Source organism: Anneissia japonica, unplaced genomic scaffold (genome assembly GCF_011630105.1).
Source record: "Anneissia japonica isolate Jap-2015-1 unplaced genomic scaffold, ASM1163010v1 scaffold171446_len717541_cov154, whole genome shotgun sequence".
Lineage (NCBI taxonomy): Eukaryota > Metazoa > Echinodermata > Crinoidea > Comatulida > Comatulidae > Anneissia > Anneissia japonica.
In genome coordinates, this window is record NW_022696538.1 from 257,637 (window position 1) to 276,390 (window position 18,754).

The 18,754-nt window shown below is 33.5% G+C and overlaps 2 protein-coding genes across 2 annotated transcripts in view; both read right to left on the reverse strand.

Annotated features, from left to right (window-relative positions):
• Window positions 1-12,431, reverse strand: part of LOC117102108 (leucine-rich repeat serine/threonine-protein kinase 2-like) — a 43,492-nt gene extending 31,061 nt beyond the window's left edge. Inside the window, exon 1 of the mRNA XM_033242309.1 lies at window positions 12,248-12,431. Within this exon, the coding sequence (XP_033098200.1) occupies window positions 12,248-12,376 (129 nt within the window). The 5' untranslated portion in view covers window positions 12,377-12,431. The remainder of the gene's footprint in view (window positions 1-12,247) is intronic.
• Window positions 12,376-18,754, reverse strand: part of LOC117102109 (leucine-rich repeat serine/threonine-protein kinase 2-like) — a 75,546-nt gene continuing 69,167 nt past the window's right edge. Inside the window, exons 38-43 of the mRNA XM_033242310.1 lie at window positions 17,850-17,970; window positions 17,021-17,150; window positions 15,953-16,112; window positions 14,177-14,231; window positions 12,838-12,974; window positions 12,376-12,406 (exon numbers count right to left, since the gene is read on the reverse strand). Of these exons, the coding sequence (XP_033098201.1) occupies window positions 12,376-12,406; window positions 12,838-12,974; window positions 14,177-14,231; window positions 15,953-16,112; window positions 17,021-17,150; window positions 17,850-17,970 (634 nt within the window). The remainder of the gene's footprint in view (window positions 12,407-12,837; window positions 12,975-14,176; window positions 14,232-15,952; window positions 16,113-17,020; window positions 17,151-17,849; window positions 17,971-18,754) is intronic.

Genomic DNA, 18,754 nt, shown 5'->3' on the forward strand with positions numbered 1-18,754 from the left:
TCAGCCCATGTCATGGACAGATGAAAGTGCGCCAGTTTACTGGCTGCGGTGGACATGAAATGACCCTCAGGGGAGGAGAAAGTTATTGAATAGTTCAACATCTAGTCCCAAGCGCATAAAGACCTCGTTTATCTGCGCTATATAAATCCATCTATTATTATTATTATTATTAAAGGTGGGTTTTTTTTGTAAACCCACTTTTATATATATTTCGTTCTACTGCAGTATTTTCTTGCTATATTTAATCACAGTAATTAAGTTTATACTGATTTTGTTATTGTTGCACATCTTTTACGGATGTGCCTCTGTTAAAAAAGAGAAGCATTAAAGTTACTTACTAGCATTTGCAAGGCAGTCAGTTTTTTTATGTAATACATTATGTGCATAATAGCACTCTGAGAGATAATTATAGGGTGCTATATTAAAAACCTATATATTATTATTAATACTATTTAGAATTTACAGATATTTTCTATGCACAATTACATTCAATTTCAACTTATTTTATGGTTTAAAAAAATGCAGTTTCTCTGCATGACTGATCAAGTTGTCATGCTTGGTTGCACACAAAGTAATATAACATCCGGTCACATCAACTCTGGAAAATCCCATATCTGTTGGGAGTTCAGCACTGATAGATTTCAGACAACTCTTACAGGTTAGATTAATTTAAACAATATTATTAAGCCTAGAGTAAATAATGATACAGTAGTTAGCTTATGTATTGATTCAGAAACATCTCTATAAAAACTGTTGTAGCCCTATGCAACAGAATTAGAAAATAATCCAAATATCTAGCACTACCAATTTAAGAGGCAAACTGGATATCTACAAAATCTACTGTAGTTAAAAGAAATTCTTGAACAATTATCAACATTTTAGATTTATTAACAGTCATATAGTTGTTTATGGTATAAAATATAATTAACAACTATTGTTGTTGAATAAATTCATCTGGTTCCAAGTTTAATTTTATTAGAATTATTACTTTTATGTTGAACCAAAAAACGTACAATAGATTAAGTGTAACCTTTCATTGGCAGACTGCCAACTTCTTCAGACTGAAGCCTGTGCTATAGTGGTCTGGTTTGGTCCAGGTTGCACTGGAATGCGCCACCAACTGCCCTTGATGTTTTGACGGTGGTAGGTCTCCAGGGGCCCCAAATTTACTACCGAGATCATGACAGAAAATCGCATTCCTTTTTTGGATATACTCATTACCATATTAAGACAGATCACTTGCCACTAGCGTGTATAGGAAGCCAACACACACGGATCAATATCTTGATTTTCGTTCACACCACCCTCTTGAACACAAATTAAGCGTGATAAACACCCTGGTAGACAGAGCAGAAACTGTCACCAGTGATGAAAAGGACAAAGTTCAAGAATTAAAGCATATAAAGAAAGTACTAAAAGTATGCAATTACCCCAAGTGGTCCATAGATAGAGTTACCAATAAAAGAAAAATAGCCAAAAATAATAAATCTGAACATGCCAAAACAACAGACAGAGAAAAGATGAGAGGCCATATAGGTATCCCCTATTGTCATGCAACTTCGGAAAAAATATGCCGCATTTTCTCGCAGCACAAAATCAATACTTTCTTTGTCTCCACTAACAAATTGAAAAACAACCTAGTTCACCCAAAGGACAAGATCAAGGGTAAAAACACAGGCTTCATTATCATCCCAAATCTGCCATCACTGATCATGCAGTAGAGAATAATCATGTTCCGAATTGGAATGCCATAGTCATTGCAAAAGAATCCAACATAGATACTGATAGAAGAAAAATAAAAGAGTCAATTTGCATCAGAAAAAGGAACCACAACATAAACAGAGACATCGGAGGATACGATTTGCCGCACATATACGATGGGTTGCTGGAAAAAGTAAAAGCAGGGAGGGGGGCCTCCGGAGACCTACCGCCGTTAAAACATCAAGGGCGGTTGGTGGCGCAATCCAGTGCAACCTGGACCAAACCAGACCACTAAGCACAGGCTTCAGTCTGAAGAAGTTGGCAGTCTGCCAATGAAATCTATAGTACGTTTTTTGGTTCAACATAAAAGTAATAATTCTAATAAAACTATTGTTGATTTCCAAAAACCAAAAGGTCCACTGATTAATCTCAGATAAGAATGTATAATACATACTCCAAGTATTGAAATACACGCCATCGTGTTGGGATTCAATATTTCGACATTAATTATGTCATCACGATGACATAATTAATGTCAAAATATTGAATCCCAACACGATGGCGTGTATTTCAATACTTGGAGTATGTATTATACTTTCTTATTGTTGATTTATTGCATAATGTTTTAAGGGTTGTCCATCTAGCTGGGTGTTGGTTAATTGGGACCCTAAATCATCCAAGTTTTTATAGTGTACGGACCCATAGTGTCATTTCGCGAGTAGGCTGCCCAAAGCAATTTTACTGCATTTTCTGGATATTTTGGGTATGCTAAATCCAAAAATGTAAGGGTCCATTTTTCCAAGATTGCCTTGGTGGCCATTTTGGAATTTCAAAATGGCCACCATTTTCACATTAAAAATAACAATAACTGTGTTATTAGAGCAGATATCAACATGATTTTGGCAGAAAACCCTATATTTTCAATGTCAACCTGTCCAATAGTGATATTCTCACAGATTATAAACGGTTGCCATCTTGAATTTCAAAATGGCAGCCGTTTTTACAGTAAAAATAACACTGTTGTGCTATTAGAGCAGGTATCAACTTATTTTGGCAGAAAACCCTATATTTTCAATGTCAACCTGTCAAATATTATTCTCACAGATGGTGGCCATCTTGAATTTCAAAATGGTGGCCGTTTTTACAGTAAAAATAACACTGTTGTGCTATTAGAGCAGGTATCAACTTATTTTGGCAGCAAACTCTATATTTTCAATGTCAAAACCTGCCCAATGGTGAGATTCTCACGAATCATACATGGCGGCCATAATGAATTTCAAAATGGCTGCCATTTCACAGTAATAAAAACCATAATTGTGCTATTAGAGCAGGTATCGACGTGATTTTGATAGCAAACCTTATGTTTTCAATGTCAACCTGTTCAATGATATTCTTACAGTAATGGTTGCCATCTTGAATATCAAAATGGCCGACAAATTTCAAGCCAAAACTCATACATGCCAACACTCCCTCTTTGGCCGGGAGGCTCCTGTTTTGGTATCCTGACCACAGGCCAATTTTTCTCACGTTTTCTCGCGCTTTCCCAGTTTACAAAAAGAAAAAAATTTGCAATAAAAGATTAATTGTAGTCTTTTTTGCAATAACATACTACAAAAAAAACCCCTCAATATTTAAGTTATAGATTTCAACAGCATCGCCTCTCTGTGAATGGTGCGTGAAACAAGACAAGACGATAGGGCCTCTTAAAGCGAGGTAATGCTCAGTCTGAAATCGTTTTAAAATGGAGGTCAATAATATTAATAATTACGACTAGAATACAGTACTTGTGTAAAGCAGGAATAGTGACGAAGTGGACCAGACCTTATGTTGAATAATTAGACATGCAGTTGCAGTTGCTAAAATAACAGCCCAGTAATTATTGAAAATAAAACACACTTTTATGACATGTATTGAGTCCAGATTTTATATCTTGTACTGAAAAAAGGGCCAGAAAATGAGAAATTAATCTATAAACATAGCCTACACAAGACAAAATGTGGTTAAATTAATTAAACAAGTTATCTAAAATCAATACCGTACTTTTATTATAGAAATACATATCATCACTGCAACTCTTAATATTAATTGCCTATCCCCAGCAGTACAATAATTTTTCAAAATGTACACTTGGCTTGATATTTTTTAGGTTCGCGTGCTAAAGACCAATTCAACTTTTGTACATATCGCGCACCGCAATGAATTCTAGGCTAGGCTCGTTTGTTGACAAGAGTGACAGTACAATAGAAAAATTACTTTCGTAAAACAAGTTTGAATAGAACCTGAAGAAAGTAACTTCAAATTCAATATTACCTTTACCTGTCTGCACCAACTAGAAAGTGATTAGGGCCTACTGTATTCTCTCAAATGCTTTAAGAAATATTTCTCTGACGAATGTCTATCAAAATAGCATTACAAGCTCTCCAAACACAATAATATAGTTATTCATCATATCCGAACTAATGTGCAACGTCTCTCTAGCTGTGTATTGTCATAAAGTCTTTAATTAATTTTGTTTGACTTTATTTGGAAATGAATGAAATCTGAATCTCTGAAGTCCTGGTAAAAATCATTTTCAATTTGTTATTTCATTAGACTTAAGTATAACGCACGCATTTACTGATAACACTGTATGCAATACATAACATTTTTTCAAGCTTCATTGGAGGACCTTCATTCATACAATGAAGGACAAGCAAACTCTCACTGTGGGATCCTGTATGCTGTAATGTGAAATATTTATTCAAATTGATAAATTAAAAAAAATGATTTAAAAAAATTATGAAAACATAAAATTAAATCCATATTAATTTTCAACTTTAAAACATTATTGTTCACAGGAATATTAGGATCAAAATGGCTACCAGTGAATTGAATCAGTTTTTGGAAACTGTTGATGAGAAGGTCCTGGAGTGTGCTATTTGCAGGGAGAGACTTCGAAATCCTAAATCACTCAACTGCCTTCACAGTTTCTGTTTGGCATGTTTGGAAGCCTGGGTTAAGAGGAAGGGCAAGCTGACTTGCCCAACCTGCTTGAAATCATATGCCATTCCACAGGGCGGAATTCAGAAGCTTCCACCAAATACATTTCTGAATAACTTAATGGAAACTATCGAACAAATTGCCAAAAGAGATCAGATGAAGTGTGTTTGTGCTAAAGGGCAGGCAAAACACTACTGCAAGGAATGTAGACATTACTTGTGTTCTACCTGTAGTGAATATCACAAAATATTTCCTATATCAGCAAATCACAAGCTGCATACAGTGGAGGATGTGCGGTCAATGACTCCACAAGACTTTGCTTTGTTACATCCTCTGCTGTGCTCTGATCACAACAAACCTTTGGAGTTTTACTGCACAGATTGTAAAACTCCAATTTGTATAAATTGTACACTTATGGAACACAGGGTGTGGGAAGGAAAGCACAAACCAATCAGTATTTCACAAGAATTCCAAACATTTAAGGAAACGGCTAAACGATTAGAGAAAGCTGCTTATCATTGTGAAAACCAGCTACAAGATGGCCTGAAAGCTGCCATTCACTATGCTACAAAATTAGAACAAAGTAAAGATACAAGTTTGAGAGATATTGACAATCATGTACAAGTAATGGTCAAGAAAATGAAGAAGAATGGAGACAAAATGAAATATGAGGTTGAAACAATCTACAAAGAAAAAAAGAAGGTGCATGATGTACACATTAGGGAATTGAGAGCAACAATATCTGATTTAAATACAAAAATGAGTTTTCTTAATCAGTTATTGAATAGTGATGAAGCAACAGCACTCCAATCAAGTGAAACAATAATTACAGCACTGAATGACAGAATCAAAGAACTGCCAAAAGCACAGCTAAGTGATAACAGGCAAATTAAATTCTCAATAAATAAACATCAGATTGCTTCATTACAACAAAGCAATATTGGAAATGTTACATTTGTGAGGGCAGCAGACTGTTTACAATTAAAAGAAATTAAATCAATAACGCAAGGTCAAACAATTGACGTTAAAATAATTAAAACATGTGATGTACATGGTTGTCAACTGAAGGCAACATGGACAGAGCCTACTGGAGAAACCATTAAAACTCGAGTTGAAGATGATGACAGTGGAGATTTTTTTGTGAAAGGTAAATGTAAAAGTCCAGGTATTTGCAAACTAGATGTGAGTGCTGATGGCGAACCAATCTTGCAGTCACCAATGGTAATCAATGTGGAGAAAGAAGGAATAGTAAATACGATTAAAATAAATCAAGAATATGTTAGAGATGTAGTTAAGTGTGAAGATGATAGCTTGTTGGTTTCATGTCAGACAAATGAAATACTGAAGTACAAGCAATCAGGAGAATATATTGGTATGGTTACATTACCACAAGGTGTGGAAGTTTTCAAAATGTACAAAATGAAGAATGGTAACATAGCATTCAATGACTTGGGTAATAGATGCATCACAATATGTAATATGAATGGTCAACTGATCAAATCAATTGGTGAGGGAGAATTGAATAATCCATGTGGTATCCATGTGGATGAGGAATCAAATATTTTGTATGTAGGAATTGGGTCACGTGTGTTGCTATTCAACATTGATAGTGGACAGATTATCAGGAGCATAGGGACACCAGGCAAGCAAAAAGGTCGAAACAATGTAGTTACTAATCAAGGAAATATTTTTGTATTGGACTTATACAATAACAGATTACAACTATTTGATAAGGACAGACGGTACATGAGTGTCCTTGTCAAAGCAGGTGATGAAAATGGAAAGGTGATGAAACCACATGGGGTAGTAATTGATCAGGATGACAATATTATTATATCAAGCGAACACAAAATACAGCTATTCAGTAGTGATGGAAATTTCATTAAAAGAATTGATAAGCAAGAAGATGGAATCAAGTATCCAATTGGACTATCCATTACTTCATATTATCCACGAAGAGTGGCAGTAGCAAACAAAGGTGACAAAACAATAAAAATATTTAATTATTAAAATTACAGCACATATTTGCGTATAAAATAGCAAATTACGATCGTAAAAAAAACAGGGGGTCGTCTTATACGCACAACCTACAGATGTTAGATTTTTAAAATCATGTTCCTTTTATCTGCGGATCACCTGTAACATGCGAATTTACTACTGCAATGAAGTTACTGTTAGTATAAATGAACGCAAATTTAAATTCGGGGAAATAAGATTTTGATGAACATAAAAGGCGAGTTGAATTGCTGAGCAGTTAAAGCAGGGACACCGCAACCTACAACCATGATATCGGCGCTGGTTCCAACGCACGCTCGCCTGTAGTTCTGGTGGTGGAACAAGTCTTCATGGATAAGGACTATAAACCTTAGGCCCAGTGTACACAATTGGCTCATGTGCACCTTAAAGAACCAAGTAAATCTTTTGAAAGAAGTAGGGGGTTACCCCCGTGTACTGGTCCATACAGCTCCGTTACCCTGCGCTTACAGACCATTAGGTCCTTTGTAAGATGTACCTACGTAAAACGTAGCAAGCAAAATGCAGTATGTATGGTATGTTGCCCTCACTTGTGCTGCAGCACAATCAAGAAACAAGATGCGATCCCACCCCACTAAATTAATTAAAAATTATTTTTCATAACCTGGTATTTCTTTTCAAAAATGTACAAATATAAAATTTGGATTCAAATAATATATTCACACAATGCATGTATGGTATTTAGTAAGTGCAACAGTGGTGGCACCAGAGGGGGCTGAGGGGGCTATAGATCCCTCATCGGGGAAGCCTAGCCCCCCCTCCCCATTGGGGAAGACGAGTACATTCTGTGGGGGATAAAAAATCTTTTTTACATGTCTGTTCGTTTAGCAACCATACATTTCACACTGGATTAAGCCTATGAAACAAGATATTCTTCACAGTGAATTAATTACGTTCAAACATCTATAGAATTTTAACGTCAGTAGAACAGTGACAAGTTTCAAAACAGCGTTTTGACACTATTTTTTTTAAATGTCAGTGCATATTTATATTATGTTTAGAAATAAGAAAAAAAAGAATACAAATGCCCCTCCCCCCGATTTAAAAATTCTGGATCCGCCCCTGTTCAATTAAACTAATTAAAAATGGTTTACGTTCTACTATGAAAAATGCTTGATTGGATATCCTGATGCTTCAAAGACATTTTGATTGGGGAAGCAACCTCGTAGCTTACAGATTTTACAGACTTTACTTTAAATTATAAGCTTGAACTGTGACGTTCCGGTGACATTGTGTTTTATAATGTCACAAATTGGTTGCCTTACAATTTACAGTAAGACATTATTCTTATTCTTAATTTTGTTATTAATAATTAACAATCACATGGATTATTTATGAAAAACCTGGATTTTGCCATGATGGGAGGAAAGTAATGTTATGGTGTTTTTGTTTTTTTTAAATAATATAAAATGGAAAACGGATTGTAAAATAAGTTAGTTGGTTACATTTCATGCTCTTTGTTTCTTGTTGTTCTATTGAAAAAATTTCGGTTTTGGAAGTTAATTTCAACATTATAAAACATACATGAAGTCATATTATCGTAGCTTGATGCCTATCAAATAACTAATAAAAATTCACCAAAATTTGTTAAATATGCGTAGCTTCCAGGGGACTTCGCTTCCCCCCCCCTGGCTTACTTCGCTCACCTAGCCCCCCCTGTCGGGGCCTTTAGCCCGCCCCCCCTGTCGGGCAGACCCTGGCGCCATCACTGAAGAGGAAAAAAAATATTTAGACTGAATGCAATGTATCTGGAGAAACCAAATAAGCCCAAGAGAGTGGCTCCAAAAAAATAACATAAAAAGCAAGCAGATTATTTAAAAAAAAATTGGAAATGTAAAATGATCAAGAATGGATCGAGAAAATTAAAACAATTAAGTTTTTTACAAATCAGCATTACAAATACATTGAAGCTCTTGTCAAAAGAGGCAAAATGTTGAAAATACTTGTTTCTATTGTAGAGCTAAATATCGAAAAAGTCCACAAGTATAAAACTGAATAGTATTCAAACCTTTGTTAGCTTTTCTTGGCGACTTTTGTGCCTAGAAAGGACTTCTAACAAAATAATAATGAAAATAGACTTAAAGATATTTTAAAATTTAATTCTAGGAAAGTTAAAACAGTTAAAAAAAAATTAGTGAACTTGCATTGGCATCCAGTTAGGCGATATGGAATGCAACACATTCTTGTGAATGGCAGAACTGTTCTCATTTCCAATTAATCACTTTTTATTCTTTCTGTGTATAATTCATAAATTTGTAAAGAAAAAAAGGTATATTGTAATAGTTTGTTTTTATGTCAGTTTCCCCTGCATGCTTTGGTGTATTTTTCATTGAAGACGTATCCTGGGTTGAATGTTTACGTTCTTTTGCACCAACGATTTGGCAAATAAAGAATGAAAGATGACGAACATCATAGCCAAGACAATGATGAAAAGGAAATACTGAAGGTACATTTACACTAGACGCGATTACGACACGACGACACGATACAGATGCGTGCAGTGTTGAAGAATACAAACTATGTAGTCATTTCGTTATCGTGTCTAGTGTAAATCTAGCTGAACACTATGTAATGACGACAAATGATGCAAGGACAAAAGGTATTGAAGATTACATATCAATACTAAAAAATTATTTGTAATTAGATAGGACAAGTATAATTTAGTTTAAGAAAAATGTGGTATTTTGGAAGATCTGTACTTACTGTAGATATGAGAAATGATTTGATGAAATGAAGATTTGAGTTAAATAAGGGGCCTATATATTGAGATGTGTATAAGAGACAGCCGTTACCCTCCACCCAGGGTCCTACACACATTTATGCAGGAAATGCTAGTGGTAAGGTTATTTCATAAGCTTGCTTTACGCAAGGCAGCAGGTTTTGATAAGACTACAAGCGAGCATTTGGGATTTGCTGGCCCACGTTTAAGCATTTTATTAAGTATACTCTTTACATCTATGCTTCGAAATGCCTATGTGCCTAGTAAACTGTGTCGCGTTATCTTGGTACCAATTATCAAATCCAAGTCTGGTAACATTTGTAGCAAAGATAATTATAGACCAATTGCACTTGCTTGTATCATTTTTAAAATATTTGAATCCATATTGGTTGAATGTTCATATGATGTTCTTAACTTGGGTGATAATCAATTTGCCTTTAAGAAAGGTTACTCAACTGATACCTGTATTTTTGTGCTTAAACAAGTAATTGATTACTATAAACGAAATGGTAGTCCTATGTATTGTTGTTTTATAGATGCATTTAAGGCATTTGATAAACTGAATCATTGGTGTATGTTCAAAAAGCTTATTAACAAGGGTATGCCTCTTACTATTGTTAAGATCCTCATGGTTTGGTATAATAATCAGTGTTTTCTTGTTCGTTGGGGAAGTACGTACTCAAGATCTTTTACTGTTACCAATGGAGTTAGGCAAGGTGGAGTCATGTCTCCATTGCTGTATAACTTTTACATTGATGAGCTCAATAATAACCTAAACCAATCTAATTATGGCTGCATTATCTCTGATGTTAAAATCAACAATCTTAGTTATGCTGATGATATGGTGATAATGGCTCCCTGTCTATTTGGATTGCAGGGGCTTATTGATATTTGTGAGAAATATGCAATTGAACATGATATCACTTATAATGCTAAGAAATCTTTATGCATGCTATTATGTCCTAAACAGCGCAAGTTTACAGGTAAACCTGAAGTATTTTTATGCAATAGCGAACTTGAATTTGTAAAGGAATTTAAATATCTTGGACACAATATAAACAATGAGCTTAAAGATGATACAGATATTATGCGACAGTATCGATGCTTAAGTGTAAGAGCTAATTCACTTGCTAGAAAGTTTAGTAAATGTTCTGATAAGGTGAAATGCATGTTGTTTAAATCCTTCTGCATAAATATGTATTGTGAATCATTATGGTCTAGTTATAGTAAAGGTACATTGAAGAAATTGTAAGTTTGTTATAAAACGCATTACGTATGATACTTAAATTACCACACCACAATAGTGCCTCAGCCATGTTTGTTAACTGTGGTTTATTATCCTTTATGGAAAACCTCAGAAAATCCACATATGGTTTTTGGCAAAGACTTCAAAGTTCTACCAATAGTTTTATTATGTGCATTAAGAATACTGCATTTCATGGCTCAGCAATGCATGCAAAATGGGAATATATTCTTGGAGTTTTAGTATAGTTCTGAACCAGCTGCTGTGTCCATGAGCTTCTTGGTAATTTTATTCTTAGTAATTTTATTCATTGTACAGTACAGTATTTCGATATTATTAATTTGTCTTTAGTTATATTTTAAATGTACTTGTTTACAAAATAAAGAATAAATGAAATTAATATAAAATATATAGATGAAATGAATATAAAATATATATATATATATACAGTAGATAGGTCCCTTATCTAACTCCCTTATCAGATCCCTTAAACATCAATGTCTCTAATTATGAAAAAATTAGTATCAAGGATAAATGCAGCTCATTTTATGTATAACTAACATAAACATTTTTATAGAGAGTTATTAAGGTTAGAGTAGGCCTCTGTGTATTAAATTAATATTATTAACTGTTATTATTAGTCCTAAATAACTGCAGTTGCCAGGTGGTTCATTCTCATTAAGATGGGCAGTTGTTCTATACTTTTATAGAGGTAGCATAACATGTGTTATTATTATTATTATTATTATTATCATTATAATAATAATAATAAATGTGTTATTATTAAGCTGTTACCGTATTTATTCAAATAAATGCCCCGCTTTAAATAAACGCCTCCCTCAAATAAATGCCCCCTCCAGAGCCTCGTTTGGAATAATGCCTCCCTTGAATAAACGCTGTGGGACATTTATTTCTTCTCTAATATAGGCCCCCACCCCCTAAATGAACAAAACTACTGGAAGAAACATGTCATTCTCAACATCATTCTATCAACATAAATAATAATAATAATGAATAACCTTTAACCTTTCCTTTAACATTCTACTCCAGTAGATTGCATTTTTTCTAGCCTGGTTGGGATTAATTAGTTTTTATGATCACACAATGACGCATTTTGATGGTAATTATGTGTTGTAGTTGCACATATACTATGAAAGAGGCATTTGTTTGAGTATAAACGTATCCCATTTACACCAAAAAAATAAAAGCCTCCCTCAAATACATGCCTCCCTCAAAAACCATTCTCAACAATAAATGCCTGGCATTTATTTGAATAAATATGGTAGTTTTGTAATTGATATATTTCTGCCTAGTATTGTGATTACGCCTTCTAGAAATTGTATTAAAATGGTGGTTGAGATATGCTGGTTCTGTTCAGTTTGATATTTTGTTCCTTAATTTATTGCCTTACAATTGATTCACTTTAAAAGTGTTCAATCTGGTTATACAATCAAATCTGATTCTGCATTATTTATTTTATCCAAAATGTAGCAACAATTTATTTCTTATAAGGCTAATTAAAAAATGATTCAGGGCTCCAGTTAAGTTTGTTTACCCTGAGCATCACCTACCCCATTTTGGTTGATGTATGGGTTGATTTCCCTGACAGTAACAACACGAGCCATCAATTGGCACAGCCACTCGGGCTCAATGAAATACAGATCACTTAGGTGGTAGGACGGGTCATCATAGTGTAACATCACTCCAGTCTCATGTAAAAACCGCACAGCCTGTAAAAATCAAGATCCCATGGCAATTCTTTATTGTGTACAGTAACTCCTTTAATTTATTCTTTTATTTCTTATCTTGTTCTATTTAAAATCCTTTGTTTATTATTTTAAAAATCAAGCCCCTTCCCCAAATAGTCTTTAAAGTTAACAAATAAAACTCTATGATGTTACGCCAACTTCCTGGTATAATGATATACAGTAAGATCTAAGTGAGATGATTGAATTTTTAATTTGAGAAGGGTCTAAGAAGGAAGGCAATTTCATTAATGTTGTCAACTATTGTTTTGAGGAGGTAGTAACGTTTTACTGATGAAGGCTTGATAGGGGATGAAGTACCGAAACTAGATTTGCAGTAACATTTCTTTGAAAGAGAGGAAGAGGAAGACGAAAGGATGACTGTGGAGTGAAGGGAAGGTGTTAAGAGGACTAACCTTTGTGATAGAATATTTTCATCCAGGAGGACGTTTTCATCCTTGATCATCTGGTGGATCTGATGAGAGAGCAGTACTGGTGGCTTCTTGGCGTCTCTGAGTACCTGAGCTCTACGAGAAATCAACTTCTGCAGTGTCTATTATGAAAAAATAATAAAAAGAAATCATATAATAAATCTGCCTCCTTCCTACTAAAAAAAGATTCACTTTTTACATTAAAAAATATACATAAAAAAAAACATTTTTTATTAAAGAATATGTCTGAGTCATAAGCATATAGGCTTCGAATCAAAGTATCTAGAGATAGGTAGTTTATTCCTTAACCTCATTTTAAAATTCCTTGTTTTTGAGCCGGATTGCACATGGTACAAAAGAGTCTCTAAACCTATTTGTTGTATAGATAGAGATCTTAATCTGACGAATGTGTTTACATAGAAAGAGTTGTGGAGTTGATCAGCATCGTCTAGTAGTATGGTTTCAAATTTCAAATTATATTTTGTTATATAGTAAGTTAAATTCTGCCACTTCAGTACCGATTATTTTACAGCTTTCTTGGTAACAATTTTAAAAACATTTTCATCAGTAAGTCTCTTCACCATGGCATATTTAGATCAATTCCCATCACTGATCTCCTTGTCTTTCTGTCTGTTAGTTGAATTTCAAGTTATTATTCATTTGTGTATACAGTATGTTATAAACTCCATACATTTTTAGAAAGAAGAGTAAATGATTGTCTCCTAGTATGTTTGGAAAGGTAGTTTTAATGTAATGGGTTAATAATAATAATAATAATAATAATAATAATAATAATAATAATAATAATAATAATAATAATAATAATAAAAATTTTAAAAAATAAATAAATAAATAATAATAATAACTTCATTTTAAAAAAGTTCTTGAACTTGTGTTCAGGAGTTCTCAGCCGGCCATCTTAGATATCCCAATGTGCATTCCTGAACACAAGTTCAAGAACTTTTTTAAAATGAAGTTATTATTATTATTTATTTATTTATTTTTTTAAATTTTTATTATTATTATTATTATTATTATTATTATTATTATTATTATTATTATTATTATTATTATTATTAACCCATTACACTAAAACTACCTTTCCAAACATACTAGGAGACAATCATTTACTCTTCTTTCTAAAAATGTATGGAGTTATATAACATACTGTATACACAAATGAATAATAACTTGAAATTCAACTAACAGACAGAAAGACAAGGAGATCAGTGATGGGAATTGATCTAAATATGCCATGGTGAAGCATACACTGACACCCACTAATTCATATATGAATTTCAATTATATTGACAGCCCAACTTACCAGGTAGCTATAAGGGATCATCTGGCCTATTATTGGCTTTCCTCGAATTTTCATCCTAAAAAACCAAAAAAGAGAATAATCAGAAAAACCTGCCGCACACAAAAGTATACAACTTCTCAAACGGCCACAAATAACATTTTACGAAGCTGTTTCAGGCCGCCACACATAAACCCAAACACACACTGCGTTATACGACAGTCGTACGACCATATAAGCTGCTAAATCCATCCCCACTATCCGTGGGTGCTTCACAGAGTGACGCCGTCTGGTGATTTACGGTGACAGCCTGAGTGAATCGTCAAGACAAAAATATTTTATATGCATTGTCGCGTTGCATTTTCTATGGGATGGTGTTGGCTGATAACCGTTGTAGTGTACTCAGATTAAGTAAACAGTTCACGGAGTCTCAAATAAACTTTGTTAAGCTTTATTCTCGAATTTGCAGTGGATGCCAATTATTTAATAAATGAGCTTTGCGATGTCATTGGTAGATTAATTTCAGCCAGCTAGCAGCTTAAGTTCATCACACGGATTTGACTACTTTAGTAAAAAATTATTGAAAATGGAGTACCATATACATTTTCCAATTCCGCGAGGCAAACAACTTTGCTAATAATTGTTCATGTCTGCCTGCTAGACTGTTTACTCTAGTGTGTGGCAGGCGTTCTACGAATACTGTAGTCAATTAATAATTAAATCATGTTTTTCTGAAACAATTGATTATCTATCACTTAGTGTTTCTTCACACCCAACTTTACTATCATGTGACTTATCATTAAATAGAAAATTATTTTGTTTTTCTGAGTTTTCTTCTGCTTTTAAAGATGTATTGTACTATCAGTCATGAGGTAAAAAAAAAAATGAAAATTTTAATTCCACATTTCATTTGCTTATTACTTATATATTTAAGTTATTAACTTAAAATTAAAAATTGGCTGTTAATCAATTTAAGGATTATTGTAGTAAAATGTCTGTAAATCAGTAAAAACTTTTTGTTTTTATCTGTTTCTCATAATAATTTATTTGATCATTTCAAATGAGATTCAAATTTTATTTTAATTTTTGAGGTATTTGCTTGTCTTTTTGACTGATAGTACATATTTAAGTATTATTTGTACATTGAAAATTATATTATTACACTCCCCACAAACAAGAAAAGTTAACGAAGCAAAATCAAAAGTTATCGGGATCAAGAAAGTGAGTGGCAAATTTAGAAATTTTAAAAATATGAAATTCATGCGAAGTTTTGATAAATTTCTTCATATTTTTTTTGATGTGCTGCTTTCTTTGATTTGTTTGATTTTCTTTGGTAATATGCAATTTTAATGTAATTGAATTATTGGTAAGATTTTTAGTGGTTAGGTTTAGTGCAATTTTCAATGTTTTCTTTCTGTCTTGAGGACCCCAATGGAAATAAGTTTACTTGTAAACTTTCTTGGGTATATTCCTCAGTTCATTCAGTTGATATTGTTCTTTGTACTTTTTATCTGTTTCTGTACTTTTGTATTGTTTTGTTTTTATCTCTCTGAATGAACTGATTAAACTGAAATGATGAAATGCTGCAACATAGTCATCCAAAGAGTAGAGAGCTCTCAGTTATTTATATTTCCTTTAGGAAAAGTAGAATAAATACATGCTATAATGCTAAAATGTCATGTGAGAATCACCTTCAACTAACCTCATTATAATCTTAACAATAATTACTTTATAAACAAAACCAAAAACTTATCCAAATATCACAGTTTTTCTTTGAGATAACATGTGTCATAATTTTACCTCTCAATAACTCTTGCAATAACTTTGCGTAGATGATCGATGCTTTCATTCTCGGATGTATTCGAGACTTCCACATACTCTTGAATTTTTGGAAAACCACGTACAGAACAAAGCTGTTGGATCTGCTCACTAATTCCGGATAGGATTACATCTTGCTGATCTGATTGGATGATAAAATTAACAGATGTTTAAATATACCTTTGTTATAGTTTTTATATTATTATATATAACTTTATTCAACAACTTAAATGACTCTGAATAGTTTTTATATAAACCCTTTAAACTTCTTCCATCAAATATAATATTTTTCATAGTATAATGTCTGAAAATCACAGAACATTCTATTATTGACTTTGGAAGATGATACATGATTATCATATATAGGGGTAATTTTCTAGGTTTTTGTTTTATGTATTTGTAGCAGCATATCTGTTGAAAGGGTAAGTAGTTTTGCTTTCTTATGTTTACTCATTGTTTGCCTTTTGTATAAGAGGCCCTCATTCAGACAGCATTTGCTGTGAAGGACTACAATCATGAAAAAATTTAAATATATAAACTGCTATGAATCTAATTTGCAACAGCTTTATTCACTTCATTAACAATATACAGTAATTAATAATCTTTTGAAGAATTGTACTTTTTGAATCATAGTAAACAACAGTAAATTGAACAAGTCATTAACATTATAGATTAATCTGTTCTCAAAGAAATTCCAGAGAGCTTTGAAAATGTGGAAGCTAAATACTCTAACATGTAATTTAAATGAATAAATGGCAAAGTTGATGGAAACAAGATATAATTAATTTGTATCACAGAGGGATATTAATATGTACATAGATATACACCAACACAAAGAGATACATGTTATTTGAAATGCTGACAAATCTACAGGAAGGATACAATTTATTTAGGACATTTAATGTCCAAAATCATGACTTGCTTTTTGTAGATGCTTTACCCACTGTGCTTTGTTGCTAACACACTACATTTGCTACTAATTTAAGTGAACATTCGAGTTTGATACTATGAAAATAAAGGAAATACCTTTCACACTTTTATTTTACACACCTTTTGGAACCTTATCTTTGTGAGTGCCAACCAAGATGACAGGGCATGATGGTGCCAGTGCTTGAATGGTCAGCAGCCAGGGACGAATAGTGTTAATCTCATTTATTCCCTTGCTCAAGTCAAACACTACCTGAAGAATGCAAAAAGAAACTAAATTTAATTAACATTTGAATACACAGCATTATTTAATGCTGTCAAAAAAATACAGAAAACAAAGAATGTTAAGAGAATAAAAAAAATTAGAGAAATCTGGAACTAGTTTTTACACATGTGACATTTGTGAACTTTCGTAAATGCAATCATGAAACAATGGTGGTGTGAGCAACTGACAGCACTGCAAGTCGAGTGATTTGAAGTGAAATAAGTGCTCCTTGCAATCAAAAGCAACCTAAAATAATTGAATAGTCATGTGACAGTAGTAGTAACTCAAATCTATTAACTGCATGGGTGCCATTCATGCTAAGGCACTGTATCAAATGGCAACCAGTTGTAGATACAACCACTCTACAGTTGGAAGCAATGTAAATGCTCTGGGCAACTAGTTCTGCAAAGTTGCTTGTAGCTGAGCGAATGCTGATGAGAGTGACCAGCAACTAGTTGAGGTCAGTTGATACCAGTTAAGTCAAGTCGCAAGGGCGACATAAAGTTGTGTGATATGTGAGTACTAGAGGCCATGTGAATACTACGCTATAGTACTTATGATGGCACAGGGACAAATGAATATACCACATTAGCAATAGGAGGTTAAAAATCCATCTTACAAAAATTACAAATTCAAAAATAAATAAAATCAAAAATCACATTGACGTTGCAACACTATAATACTCACTAAATAAAGCGCTCTTCCTGTTAAAAAGCAAGGGTGAGTACTATAGAAGTCTTCTTGGCCTGCAAAGTCCCAAGTACTTAACAAGAAATCAACAGGCTTCCGGTCATGCTTAACAGATATTCTATTGAAAACAAAATATATAAAAGATGGTCAGATGGTTTGATTGACCTTACAGTAAGGAATATATACACAAATCAAAGGGAATGTTGGAAATAACATAATTAAGTTACTACACCCTAAACTTGTTAAAAGGCCCCATGTAAACTAGAGCAGATTTCCAACAAATGTTCATGGCCCTTTTTTAAGTTGGACCCTGTTGGACCCAAGGGTGGTCCATACACATACAAAACCAAACAGGGGTTTCAGCAAGGACTACATTACTGACATTACCACTAATTAGGACATGTCGCATGGATGGCACGATCGGTTAACAAAGTGTTCAAAGCAAGAGTTTAGCTAGAAAAACGAAATAGTCGTCCAAAATGAAAGATAGTGGGTGTGGCATTGAGCCGATTGGCGGGCCACGCCCATCTTTGGGAATCCCCACCGAATATTGGTACGAAAACAACATACATTCAATCAATAAATGTTGATTTTATCAAACGTACATACGATTTAGCTTTAGTTTAACATTCGAGAGATTTGAAAAATAAAGAATTTGCTAAAGGTAGTCCTAGACCAGGCCCAATTACTGTAGGCTAGCCTAGGCCGAGCTGATTAGGCAAAGCCGTCCAAGCCGTCTCAGTAAAAGTGGCCATCCTAAATAATTGTAGGCCGTCCAAAAGATGGCCGGACAGCTCGCTGGCAAAGCCTATGGATCAACGGAACCAAAGGTTGTGAATTCGAATAATGTCTTGGTATTCAATTTTTAATTTTTTTTCCAATTTTTAAAACATTTTATTTTT